Raw genomic sequence first — 13,974 nt, forward strand, 5'->3', positions numbered from 1 at the left:
TCATGTTTTGAGGTCTGTCATCGGACTGAGAGTTTTTTTTTTCTAATCTTAATAAAAGAACCAAGTTGAAATGGTTGATTAAAACATTTGCAGTAATAAAGTTGTTGCAGTATTTGAGGCAGTTATGAAACGTGGCGTGATTTTCTCATAGGGAGCAGGCATGACCTAGCTTAGGACATCCTCAAGGGTCAAGCAGGCTTTAGGGGAATAAAGACGTGCCCGATCTGCCTGGAGCATCTGTGTGAAGTGCACAGACATGAGCCCAGAGTGCCCTCACCCTGGTAAGGCGCCTGTCCGCCCAGTGTCCTCCAGAACTCCTTGGCTGAGTGGCTGTGGAGACTGGAGCCCTCTTCCATCACCTGCACGTGGTTGGCTCTGCAGCCCAGGTCTCTCTTACTCTGGATAAAATTGGCCAGCTCGGACGCCTGGGAGAACAAATGGGGAATGACAGGATAGTTCCGTGGGTGAATATAAGTGGTTTGACGTCAAAGTGCTTAGAAACCTGCTTTTAGAGCCTCAGGACTGATATTTCAGGGTTTAGAACTTAAAATAAGGAAAAGACACTTCAAGAGTGAAGACCACTCTCGTTTTTGCCCCCATTTTTTTCTACACAATAAACCAATTTCTCTCCAATATTGCTCACAAATCTGTCTAAGTCTGTGTTGGTGAGCACTTCTCCATCCCCCTCACAGCTGTGGCATATCCAGATGCTGATTAAACCGCATGAGTTTGCACAGGTGCCTCAGGCTGTCTACAATAAAAGGACACTCTGAAATGGTCAGCTTTATTTTTAGCTGATGTGACACCATTTGCCTCCCACAGTGTAGCACAAAGAGTGGATCAGGTTGTTGATGGACAAGGAACACAGGTGCATTTTATTAGATACACTGACGAGATCCTGAGGCCTGTTGTGCCATTATCCACCGCCCTCTCCTCATGTTACTCCCCAGGATGTAAGGATCTGTGCTTTGGGATGCTCTGGATCAGCGTATACGACAGCGTGTTCCAGTTCCTTCACACAGTCATTGGAGAGGAGGGGACCAACATTCACAGGTCCCAGTCAACAACCTGATCCACTCTATGAAGGAGATGTGCTGCACTGTTAGACAAAGGGTGTCAGACCAGACTGACACCAATAAAGCAAAACCGAACAATTCAGAGTGTCCTTTTATTGCAGACAGCCAAAGGCACCTGTGCAATATTCATGTGGTGCAATATTAATGTGCTTTCATCAGCATCTTAGTTCAGCGCATTAAAATGGGAGCAAAAACAAGTGTTTATTTTTGTTCATTGTACATTCAAATCTCATGGAACAATGTCTCCACTAGATGTCGCCAAAAGGCCACAGATGGCACATGTAAAGACCTGCAACAACTAAAAACTGCCACATGATTTCATACTTCAATTTAATGAAACGCACTGCCTTGAAATGGTTTCAAAACACCATTGTTATTGTAACATTGACGACGGCTGTCATATAGTCCTCTTCTAGTGCAGCTGGACCTCCTGCACGGCGGTCAGCTGAAGCTGGACGTGGAAGTGTCGTCTGTACCTTGTTCTTCTCGATGACGTTGGCGAACTCTCCGATCCACACGAAGCACTGGTGAGGCGTGAGCAGCAGGAAGCAGTCCCCGCTGTTCAGGGACGAGGCTCTGGGCTCCACCAGCCGGGTCTGCACATGCCGCCGACCTGGAGGGCAGACAGGGGGCAGTGTAGGTCAAAGGTCAGGTTTGGAGGATGTGCTCTTTGTGGGTTTTTTAAAGCATGAACTTTACAATCTTGACAATGATTGAAAACAATATTTGAAGCTTTACAAATGTCAATGTTGGCTCTATAGATCTGGGCTATTTTACTGAGATGAAAAAGCATCTGGTCACTGCAATATTGGATCTATTGGAGACCTGTTGTACATGTTGTACATGTTGTATATGAACGCCTCAGCTCACTGTTTAACACTTCCTACCACCTCCTACATCTGTAATTTAACCACAAAGAAGTGAGTTAAAGGGTAAAAGCAGTGGCGCTGTTTGATATGGGCGACATGGGCAGTCGCTCAGGGCGGCATGAGAGGTAGAGAAACAATGCATCACAACATATTGACTCCGTTTAAACCATCAGAATCCTATTACAAAGACCCACAACAGCAGATCCACGCACCTCTCATTACCCAAATTAAAGGCTCCGCTTTTGCAAAGTTACAGCCCAAGCTGCACATCGCCGTGGGTCCATATGGTTCTGCTTACGTAATAGGTAGCGATGCCTCAAAGCGGGTCATCGACTCAGCATTTCACTGCGCTGCCTTGGACAGCTTCGAGCGGAGAGGCGCTAAACAACCACAGATGTTTTCTGGTCCATACTATAGTGTTGGAAATAATCAGTGATAAATAAATGGGCTGCATTTCCCCATTTCCCATGTAACCGCGTTCATGTGGGGAAAGGTATGTGCGCCGCTGTGGGCCAGTCAGAACAAAAGCTTTTCCTATTCTTTACAAAGTCCTGCTTTTGAAGAGATACAAAAGCACATGTGGAAGGATGGGCTGGCGTGGGAAACGTAAGAAGTGCATCTACAACAAATAGCTCTGACTGAATGAAATAATAAAGATGACACATTGATGTCCCGCCCTGTATAATACAGTCATCCTGCCTCAGAGCAGCAGGTAACTGAGGCCCCGCCCACTGGAGCTCCGTGAAGCACAGACCCACGTTACAAAGAAAATGACTCAGAACTTATTTATTGGCCAATGATAGATCTGACTGATATCATTTGGTGTGCATGACTCCTCTTTTCTCAGAGGTGCAGACAAACTTTATTATTGGGACTTCTAAACATGAGTGAAGCACCAACACGGGCAAGAGAAGCCCAATACAGATGTGTGAATGATCAGATCAAAAATCAAAAAGCAGAATCGCACACTTAAGTAGTCGATGTCCAAAGACTTGATTAAAAATCACCTTTCGGGCAGAGCCTTCTTCAGATCATTCTTTTTATCTTTTTTGAGCTGTGGTTCAAAAAAGAAAAAAAGAATGATCTGACAAAAGGTCAGTGTTCAAACAAACTCTCAGAAACTTCAGATCTTACAAGACTTTTATGCCTTGAAGCGTTTCACTCGCCCATCAGTAGTTGTAGGTTACACCTGCACCAATACCACCAACCAAAACAACGTGAGTCTGTTCGCGCCCGCGTGGACATCAGGGCTAAACGAAGAAGCGCTCTGAAGGTGCTCCGGCATTCAGAACAGTCGGACAATTGGAGGAATGAAGAGAGGGATGGGTATGCCTAACAAAATCCCTCACACCTGTTCAGTGCAGTCCCTGTGTGTGTCTGGCAACAGACTTGGAGCAGTTCCTTTACGCTCGGTCCGACCAGTCGTCCCATATCTGACCTTGTACCAGATTCTTCCTGTCCATCCCGTCTCAAGCAGAGCACGGGTTAACGTCTGGTCTCAGAGCATCCCACCGCGGCAGTGCAGTGAGATTGTGGGGGGGTGATCAGAGCGGTGATTTAGGGCCACAGCTGCCGGGCTCCTGAAGGGGACGTCCCGAGAATAGCCCTCTGTTGTGTCCCGCTTTAGATTTCCTCTGAAGCTCACAGTGGCATCTGCTGTTCCAGTCCATAACAGGCCTGCAGACGGCCCCTTTGATCCAGTTAGCGGAGAGAAAATATTATTAAGGTCACGCCGTAACAGCCGGGTTAAAACTCCGACATGGTGCTAAACGAGGTCTGTGCCATGTTCTGTTGGACCTCAGATACACAGGACCAGGCGGAGTAAACACACACATGTGATTTATATCATGAGGTTTATGTGGGACAGTCTCCAGTGGTTCAAGATTAATACAACTAAAAAGGGGAGCTTTGTATGATGTGCCCCGAGTACAGTCTGTAAGATCATCAAGTAAGGTGAGAGTGTGAGTGAAATTTGAAAATAAAGCTCCGTTTCTTCCCTCGTAATTGGACCAGAAAACCACTCCAAGTTTGCAAAATGAGGAGATAGAGAAAACCTTCAAAAGTAAACCCCTCCTGATTGGACCAGACAGGCCGGTTCACAGTCTCATCCTCAAAACGGCTCAAAGTCAATACTTCAACAAAACATCTACTGTTGGCACTTTCCATTCATCCCCCAGCAGTGCTGACCTTTGACCTGCAGCAGCATGAGCTTCTTGTAGGGCACGGCGCTGTTGTTGGACACGTGTTCGGAGATGTTGACGCTGCGCAGGTTGACGTTGCTGAAGCTCTCGGTGCTGGCTAACCCGGCCAGGGCCACGTCCGACAGGCCCGAGCTCTTAGTCACTGTGAACACAGGGGGAGGCGGGCGTTAGGAAGGGGCAGGAGTCACTCTGGATAATGACAGGAAACCAATAAATGAATGTGGGTCAAACTTCACCTGATTTTATTGTTTTGTTTATGTAATGCACTTGGCTACTTCTAAACACTAACATTTCCAAAACAAGACATATTATATCAACTGCACCGCTGTGTTTGCTGCCCCTGTAGTTTGGTGCACGGGTCCTCACCCTTCTCCTCCTTGATCCTCCGGCTCTCCAGCAGGCCCACGTTGAGCCTGGTCTCCGTGTACTCGTGCCTGATGTCCTGTCTGGAGGCCAGGGTCTTCAGAGGGTTCCTGGAGGAGGGCACGTTCCTCGCCGGACGCACCGAGCGCTTGTGCTGCACCATCTCAGACGTCAACCTGGGAAACAAACACTGCCACTGTCAGGGTTCATGCACTGGGACCAAGCATCCCCTTAGACACACTTTCCCAGGGCCTACTTGGGCTGCTGAGGCCCGAAGATGTGGTCGAAGTCCTGCAGGAGCTCCATGTTGTTGGAAGACGGAAGCTCGTCCACGCGGCGGTAGAACTTAGAGAAGGTCTCATCCTCCAGACTCATCACCTCTTTGACTTTGAGCTGCGTCACGGAGACCGTGCTCTCCCCCGCTGACCCTGGAGGAGACATCAGGAGTCTCAGTCAAAGCATTCAACTCCACAGGAAAGACTTGTTAGATAGTATTTATAAACTACTTCAAGGAAATAACTATTTTTGTACAATACTCTTTAGACATTGCTTGATTTTCATTGCGGTGCAGCTGGATGCTACATCCCTTTCACTCCTAAAGTCTGCATTGATTACACAATCACAACAAATTAGATGTGAGTGTGGCCCTTTGTTGAACAGCACGTTTGATACAATGACGTTTTTTGGATCAGATTTGGAACATTTTCCCATTAACTGTAAATCCCGTGAGGAATCTCCATCAAAAATCCATTTCTAGTCCTACAGACCCTGTTTCCCCTTCCTCTAAACACTTGAGTGTTTCCTTCCTGATGCAAGAGGCAGCAGCGTCAGTGACAATAGTCACAGTGAGAACAGCTTCTGTGCTTCTCAAGTCATTAGCTTCATATTCACAGAAAAAGATCAAAATTAATGAATGAAATAAATATGAGCTTAAACAAAGCACATGATTTGACATAATATATAAATACTACAATAAACTGAAGCTCAAAAGTCCTCCAGAGGCTCCTGATTGAAGTTTGCGAACTTTGTGCAGGGGCATTTACTGTAGTTTATTAAGATTAAATATAATGTGATGCCTGAGCTGGACAACACGAACGGTCAGTGCCTTTGTGGCTCGTCACAGGATTAAGTTCAAAACGTTCGGCTCTTGGTCTCTGAGCAAGGTCTAGGTTATGTTTTTTCTTTATAGAAGCTACTCACTGTGTTTGTCGACAAAATCAACAACAAACACTGCGACTGTTCCAGCGACCAATGGAACTTTCATCAACAACAAAAGAGGAAACGTGGACCAGGACAGACCTTTGCTGTTGAGTTTCTCCAGGAAAGTCTCCAGTTTGTCCAGCTTCTCGTCAGACTCCAGGTGGAGGTCGGGGACAGCCTTGATCTCTGTCAGACACACACTTCTTACTCTCTCTGCTCTAGACAAGTTTCAGACAGACATATATTCCACATCCACATAATGGAGGCCTAAAAGAATCCTGTTGGGTCCCTCAGCTATAATAATGTTTCACAATTTGAAAAAAAATCACAGTGTAATCCAGAAGAAGAAACAATGATCAAACTAGTTCAATTTAAGTTTGTTTTGGGATCAGCTCAATTACGGTAGGCAACAGAATGCCCATTCCAAATAGCATCACGTTATTGTTGTGCATTTACCGTCCTGTGGTTTGGAGATGGACACACAGTTGTTCTTGGGTTTGGGGGGCGCTGCAGACGGGAGCGCAGAGGGAGGCGCCAGACCTGAGCAGACAAAAACTGTTAAGTGACAGGATAAAGAACAGAACATCCAGACTGTGATGTATGGAGCCCATCCGCTGTGTGCAAATAAGCTTTTTACTAAAATACATGAGCAAACTCTTTGTTGGACAAATTCATTTAAATTTAATGCTTTTGAATTACTTTTAATAATAACTCATAATGACTTTTAACACTATGTAATGCCCAGCGGAAAGCCTCCATTCTAAACAAGGAATTTCTTAAGCCGTAATTAGTACTTGGTAGTTCGAGAGATGAACGTTTCGCGTCTCATCTAGTTAGCAAATGCTTGTGACATCCATTAGATTGCACACTTAGGATAGGTCCATGAGCCCTAAAGAAGCCCTGTTGTTTTCAGAGTACCTTTCTTGAGCATGCGTGCGGCCACGGTGAACTGGGTGGAGTCGTTGGCTGCCCCGTGGCCCATGCTCTTCCAGGCCTCCTCTCGAGCACAGATCAGCTGCTTCCTCTCCTGGATGGACATCTCCGTCTGCTGGCTCTCTGCATCCACCTCCACTCCCCTCTGGTCAACACACAACAGCAGCCGCACAGTCAGTCAGGCAGAATGGTTACATCCAACAACAACCACAAGACCTTCCCACACTCTCCAGCAACCACAGGACCTTCCAACAATCACAGGACCTTCCCACACTCTCCAGCAACCACAGGACTTTCCAACACTCTCCAGCAACCACAGAACTTTCCAACAACCACAGGACTTTCCAACAACCACAGGACCTTCCCACACTTTCCAACAACCACAGGACTTTCCAACAATCACAGGACCTTCCCACACTTTCCAACAATCACAGGACCTTCCCACACTCTCCAACAACCACAGGACTTTCCAACAATCACAGGACCTTCCCACACTCTCCAGCAACCACAGGACTTTCCAACAATCACAGGACCTTCCCACACTCTCCAGCAAACACAGGACTTTCCAACAATCACAGGACTTTCCAACAATCACAGGACCTTCCCACACTTTCCAACAATCACAGGACCTTCGCACAATTTCCAACAATCACAGGACTTTCCAACAAACACAGGACTTTCCAACAATCACAGGACCTTCCCACACTCTCCAGCAACCACAGGACTTTCCAACAATCACAGGACCTTCCCACACTTTCCATCAATCACAGGACTTTCCAACAATCACAGGACCTTCCCACACTTTCCAACAACCACAGGACTTTCCAACAATCACAGGACCTTCCCACACTTTCCAACAACCACAGGACCTTCTCACACTTTCCAACAACCACAGGACTTTCCAACAATCACAGGACCTTCCCACACTCTCCAGCAACCACAGGACTTTCCAACAATCACAGGACCTTCTCACACTTTCCAACAACCACAGGACTTTCCAACAATCACAGGACCTTCCCACACTTTCCAACAACCACAGGACCTTCCCACACTTTCCAACAACCACAGGACTTTCCAACAACCACAGGACTTTCCAACAACCACAGGACCTTCCCACACTTTCCATCAACCACAGGACTTTCCAACAATCACAGGACCTTCCCACACTTTCCATCAATCACAGGACTTTCCAACAATCACAGGACCTTCCCACACTTTCCAACAACCACAGGACTTTCCAACAATCACAGGACCTTCCCACACTTTCCAACAACCACAGGACCTTCTCACACTTTCCAACAACCACAGGACTTTCCAACAATCACAGGACCTTCTCACACTTTCCAACAACCACAGGACTTATACACAAACACAGGACTTTCCAACACTTCCCAACAACCAACAAACAGGCCTTAGCTTTCTTCTCTGCTTTGTGAGAGTGTTCCTCAGTCTCTTCTCCGCTGCTTCGACTAACGTTTGTCCACTCGACTTTACGATGCTTTTAGACTGTAATTCCCCTGTCCATCAAATATTTCTACAGTTTTGACACATTTGATGTTTATGTCCCAGCATCCGCTTTGTCTACTGCATTTGTGCAGTTGCAACTTGACTCAGCAATGACCAAGCAAGTATTTCGAAAATGAGAAACTACCAATTTACGACGTAGGAAAACATGGAGTTAGTGCAAAACCATTCAAACATAGAGCCACACAAACCCCGCTATGGCAGACATGGTGAGTGTTGACTGATGTTGTGGCCACAGTGGACAGGGACAGCTAACCTTGCGTCTCCATGGGTGTGGGTCATCCGCCGGAGCCGCTCCAGGAGAGGGCACCACCTTGGACCACGACAGGAGATGAAGAAAGGACAAAGGACAAATGAGGATGGACATGATGAGAGGTTTAAGGAGGGCCATGCGGTTAGCAGAGGAGCACCAAAGCCTAAGTGTTCAGATATGAATGTAGTTCATCCAAAAGTCCTTTCTGCCATGTACCTTCCAAACAGGAAATATACAACACGGGAATATACGAAACAGGACTATCTTAAAGTATCATGCATAATTGTGGCATATAAACTTGCTTTTGGATCAATAGTAGTAGACCTTTTCAAATTGAAATGTACGTATGAGTGTATGTAAGTAAGTGTGTCACAAGGTGCAAAAAACTTCACTGTGATGATCATCAATAGCTTTTACAACAAGTCATTTGTTTTAAACGTTGAAAATGAGGAAAAATGTGCAGTGCAGTGGATGAGAAACATCTCAATATTAGGATATTCAATATTGTAAGAAAAAAATCATTTATTAAGCCACAGGACAAGACTTTGAGCTCCCAGCCCAAACATGTAGTCACTGAACCCACATTTCACTCGAATGGTAATTGTTTCCAAATAGCCCAGGACAGATGACTACCTCTGCCTTGGACGACACTTTTCCAGCAAAGCCATACCTTGTTGCTGACGCCATGCTCTGCGTCCACCAGTGGAGCGTCGCCCCCGGCAACCTGCCCCACTTCCTGCTTCCTGTGTATCCTGCTCCGCCAGTCCTCCTCACCGCTCCTCTTCAGCAGAGCCACCCTGGCGACAGCACACAACACTCTCATTATGCACCATTATCCATGTGCACAATATCAATATGTGTTTGTTCATGTGTTTGTAGTGCCAAAGAAAAAACATTTCCACGTATTAATTCTTCAGGATTTGCAAACATTCTATCAAACAGCAGAAAGATGGGGAATCTCAATGTTCAAATGCAAATCAGACTCAACTGGTTACTTTGGAACAATAAACGGTGTAGTTTCAGCTAAAACTGCAGTGGGCTGCGTTTGAACCATCATTTCTGTATTTTTGACAAACATGACAAATAATACTCGAGCAATGTCATTATTTTCTAAGAAATGTAGATTTAATCCCAGTCTGAATCCGATTGAATGTTTTGTAATGGTATTTAAGGCCTTAATCTGGCACACTTAATCCAATGACTTTTAATGCCCTACAGGAAAAGTCTAAAGTGACTTGTGGCAAGTTCTTTTGACCTTGTTTTCAGTTTAATGGGTTTATTATTATATGTTTCATGGGTTGGAGTATCCAGTATTTTACACTGAATCTATAATTATTATTGAGATGGAATAATAAACCAGTGTTTATTATTATGGTCAATAATAAACATGGTTTGTTAAGATAAAGACTTCTGGGATGAAATCTCCAAAACAATATTCATATCGTCTTGTTTAATTTGAGAGAAGTGCTTCTTCGGGAGTTTTGTAATGGGTTTTCTTAAAAGGGCTGCAATCATTATTTTCTAAATCCATAGTGAAGTGAACTATTTTTTAGCCCCATAAAGTGTGTTGTATTCTCTAGCATTTAAGAGAAGAGAAGTCTTTATTGATCAGATCTACAGCACATTCGGGCTACGTAGGCTGTAGTCGCTGGCTAGCTAATAGGCTAATTACTTTAAACATAATCATGAACTGAAAGGTGTGAAACGTGTTTAGAAACCGCTTCCATCTCCCGATCGTTCATGGGTTCAGAGGGTTCAGAGGGCACTGGAAAAGTTACACATCTTGGAAACAGGGAGAAAGAAACCTTGTCTTATGCCAAGAAATGTTTGAGGCAAAACATCACAAATTCTCTGCGTGAATTCTTATTGGCTCTAAACTTCTGAAAACCAGCAACGCAGATTTGTCCTCTGTGGAGGACATTTCTAAAACTGAATATCTCATCCTACTGAATTAACGCCTTTGGCCTCTACAGAGGACATTTAGAGCTGATCAATGAGACCAAGTGTGAAGGGGCTTTGGGAGCTTTCTTTTTTCATCAAGGAAAATGGTGAGCATCAATGTGAGCACATTTTATGGGAAGAAGAAAAGTAAGTGCATAAAACTTTTTGAGCAAATTGAAATGTTGTTTGCATATTTTATACCACCAACACATTCATTCATAGCATGACTTATTTTAACGTAGTATTTAATTGTGCGTGTATTTAAATCATGTCATGACATTTGTCGTCATTTGGTCCATTTTGATGGAGCAGTAACTACGGAGGTGGATGAAGATGACGACACCCCCCCCCCCCATGTCAGCTGAGTCAAATGAAGCTCTGACACACTATGGTCCATCCATCTTCCAGAGATTGCTGGAGGAAACACATGCATCAAGGTGTCGCAGACCAAGATGCAAGAGCAAAACGTCCAAGACGTTCCTCTGTTTCCAAAAGGAATTACTTCTGGACGTATCATTCCTACAAAGCAAAACCAAAGTGATGATGGACAGTTTTTGGATGTTAAACTCATATTTTTGGGGGATTAACTTTGCCATCAAGGTTCACTTTCACATGTATGCCGTTGTTCACTGTGTTGGACTTCAAAATGAAAACTTTTTTTTTTTTCAGTCTTTTAATTACAAACAAATAAAGAAGACAAAAAAGATTGGACAACATTTTTTTGCTCTGGCGTTGGAAAGTAGTTGGGAGGTTATTTGGAGCCACAATGTGATGGACTTTGGGAATGACTGCCTGTGCAGATTTCTAATGGTCGAATAAAAACTTGATGAGTCTGTGACATCTCTACTTGTAGTGGGGTTTGTAGTGATGGTAACCGTTGTAGAAATAACCTGGACGCTTGAGTCATTTGGTTGGACACCGACTGAATGACCACATGGTTCAGACCCAGTAGAGCGGTTATGCCACACATGGATTGGTCGTGTGACTCTGGCCGCGCTCTGGGGTTAAGTTATGCAATAGCCAAAGGAATTCAATACAGTTAGCGGCAGGGACTGGATGTTAAAGTGAACTCTAGCCTGACGAGTGAGGTCAAGTCCAGTTCAAACTGCAGCTCACTGCGGCGGCTGAGTGGTTTAGTTTGAAAACGGCAGATTCAAGTGGTGAAACCTGCAGACACACACCTCTCTTTGATGGACATATGTCGCGCACTCATCGCGTCGCTCAGCTCGTCTCTCTCGGACGGTACCACACTGTCCACTTCAGAGCACTGCCCCCTGCTGTCAGGAAGAGGGACTGCCATAGAGAGCGGCTGACTGGACTCCAACAAGCCTGCAACACACACACATCCACACACCACTTTATTTAAGGCTTAAAAACATTGGAGGCGACATGGGGCGATAATTTCACTCCATATTAACATAACAATGTGCATGCACTTTTATGAATTAACTATTAGATTTTAGTATCTTTGACAAGTTATTGGCAGTCAGTTCAAATGAATGACAATAACCTAATTAGGAAGTGAGGAAAAAATGCAAAATGTACAATGAATGTATTAACTAAATTATATTATGTCAGATCTGTTTCTCTTTTAAGGGGACCCTGCGGGCAAAAGGCTTTGGGCCAAATTGGTCTCTTAACATGTAAACACTCACCTATAACCAAAAAAAACACCCTAATTTTCACAATAACATGTTTAAAAATATTCACTGACTCAATGTTACTCCATAAATTTATTTGTCAAATTCTCATTTCAACAATCATTTTCTCAAAATGCATTTTTCTCACATTTTGGCAACACTATCTCCACAAAAGTAACACATACAGACTTGGACTGAACAAACAAGGTTTTTTTTCAAAGGGATATTTTAACCTCTTACCCCCAGCAACACAAGCAATTTTTCTCCAGTTTTATATCCAGGCATCCAGGCATTACTTAAATCTAAATGTTTCCTGACAAAAACGCCAAAATAGAGATGAAAACGAGACATAAATGAGGATGAAAAAAGCAACAAAAACCAAAAAGCATCAAAGTGGCAAAAGTTAATAAGTAATTCCTGCCTGATTTATTGAGTTTTGAATTTCCAATAACAAAGTGAAATGAAACTTTTTTTTATACTAATTATTCCACTAATGATCTGCTTATTTTAAAACTAAACAAGATCCAAAAGCTCTTCTGTAAAAGTCTTTGTTACTTATATGTCACAAACTAAAACCATAAAACCAAACCTGGCTCCATCCGTTTATAATACGGGACATTTTTAGCATTTTCAGGCCCAAAAGGCCTCATTTTAAAATGAATGAAAACTTGCAATACATTTTTTTCTCATATTAATTTCAGAAATCTACAGCAGAAGTTTCAAATTGATATCTCTATATTTAAAAAGTTTCCCTTTTCACCTGCAGCGTCTCGCCTAAAACGGTTAAACTTGATTTAGCCTTTTAAATTCTGATCAATTGAATCAATTGAATCGATCCAGAATAATTTCAATTAAAATGATGTGGCCACTTCTACTGATGAGTGTTTGCAGTGACTGGTCACATCGGTGCAACTTACGGAAATATTCAGTCCCACCCAACCCACGGGACAGTGCATGTGCTCTCAAATGGATCTCACTCTGGGCCTGGCGCCTGAAGCACTGATGTAACCTTATGAGGCAGATTAGTGTCTCAATCACATCCTGTATGCTCCTAAACTGATAAACCATCATCTCCAGTCAAGCACCGAGGCCACAGCAGCCTCGCATCATCAGGACCTTTTATGTGAAAATAATGACATTTTTTAAAGTGGAGAATACGGTTTTGACAATGCTGCGCCCTATTTGTAAAACTTTCTGCCAATCAAAAAAGCCCTGATCTTGGATTGATTCTGAAAAAGAAAGATGTTTTTATGGTCCTTACCTCCAGAGTGAGTCTCCATGCCCGGGTGCCTCTCCTGTGTCACAGCTGTATTGAGCCCGTCTCTCTCCGCCGCACCCCTGATCGTCCTGAGCTCCTCCTCTCCCCACCCCTCGGCCCCTGCGCTGGGCTGGGGCAGAGCCGGCTGACGCGCCCCTCCCTCTGGAGAGGCCAGCTTCCTCTTGCCCCCTGCTGCTGCCAGTGCACCAGGCCCGTCCTGTCCTCTGCTGCTGGTGCTGGTGTGGAGGTCTCCGGCCCGGGACGTAGCCACCGTCCCGGTAGAAGAGGAGCAGGGCGGCTGCTCCGGAGCCGATCTGTGCTGGAGCTGAGGAGAGCGGGGAGAGAGGGAGGTGAAGGTTGAGTGAGAGTCAGACAGACACAGCACAGGAACACGCTCACTCATCACTGCTGCGCCGCTGCTCGACTGACATCATCACAGAGTGTGGTCAATGCCACTGAAGCCATGCCACCACACTGCTGCCACACTGCTACCACGCTGGTACCACACTGCTACCACGCTGCTACCACACTGCCACCACGCTGCTACCACGCTGCTACCACGCTGCTACCACACTGCCACCACGCTGCTACCACGCTGCTACCACGCTGCCACCACACTGCCACCACACTGCCACCACACTGCCACCACACTGGTACCACGCTGCTACCACGCTGGTACCACGCTGCTACCACGCTGGTACCACGCTGGTACCACG

General features: G+C 45.0%; 1 protein-coding gene across 4 annotated transcripts in view; it reads right to left on the reverse strand.

The window, feature by feature from the left end:
* The window catches only part of svila (supervillin a), a 54,378-nt gene that overhangs the window by 12,388 nt on the left and 28,016 nt on the right, over window positions 1-13,974 (reverse strand). For all 4 annotated transcript variants that reach the window (XM_079575881.1, XM_079575883.1, XM_079575882.1 and 1 more), the window contains 12 exons: window positions 13,262-13,583; window positions 11,542-11,689; window positions 9,090-9,216; window positions 8,423-8,479; window positions 6,628-6,787; window positions 6,166-6,249; window positions 5,809-5,895; window positions 4,766-4,937; window positions 4,513-4,685; window positions 4,133-4,288; window positions 1,553-1,689; window positions 278-425 (listed from right to left, as the gene is read on the reverse strand). In XM_079575881.1, coding sequence (XP_079432007.1) covers window positions 278-425; window positions 1,553-1,689; window positions 4,133-4,288; window positions 4,513-4,685; window positions 4,766-4,937; window positions 5,809-5,895; window positions 6,166-6,249; window positions 6,628-6,787; window positions 8,423-8,479; window positions 9,090-9,216; window positions 11,542-11,689; window positions 13,262-13,583 — 1,771 coding nt within the window. The remainder of the gene's footprint in view (window positions 1-277; window positions 426-1,552; window positions 1,690-4,132; window positions 4,289-4,512; window positions 4,686-4,765; window positions 4,938-5,808; window positions 5,896-6,165; window positions 6,250-6,627; window positions 6,788-8,422; window positions 8,480-9,089; window positions 9,217-11,541; window positions 11,690-13,261; window positions 13,584-13,974) is intronic.

This window comes from Gobius niger (assembly GCF_951799975.1).
Source record: "Gobius niger genome assembly, chromosome: 18".
Classification (NCBI taxonomy): Eukaryota; Metazoa; Chordata; class Actinopteri; order Gobiiformes; family Gobiidae; genus Gobius; species Gobius niger.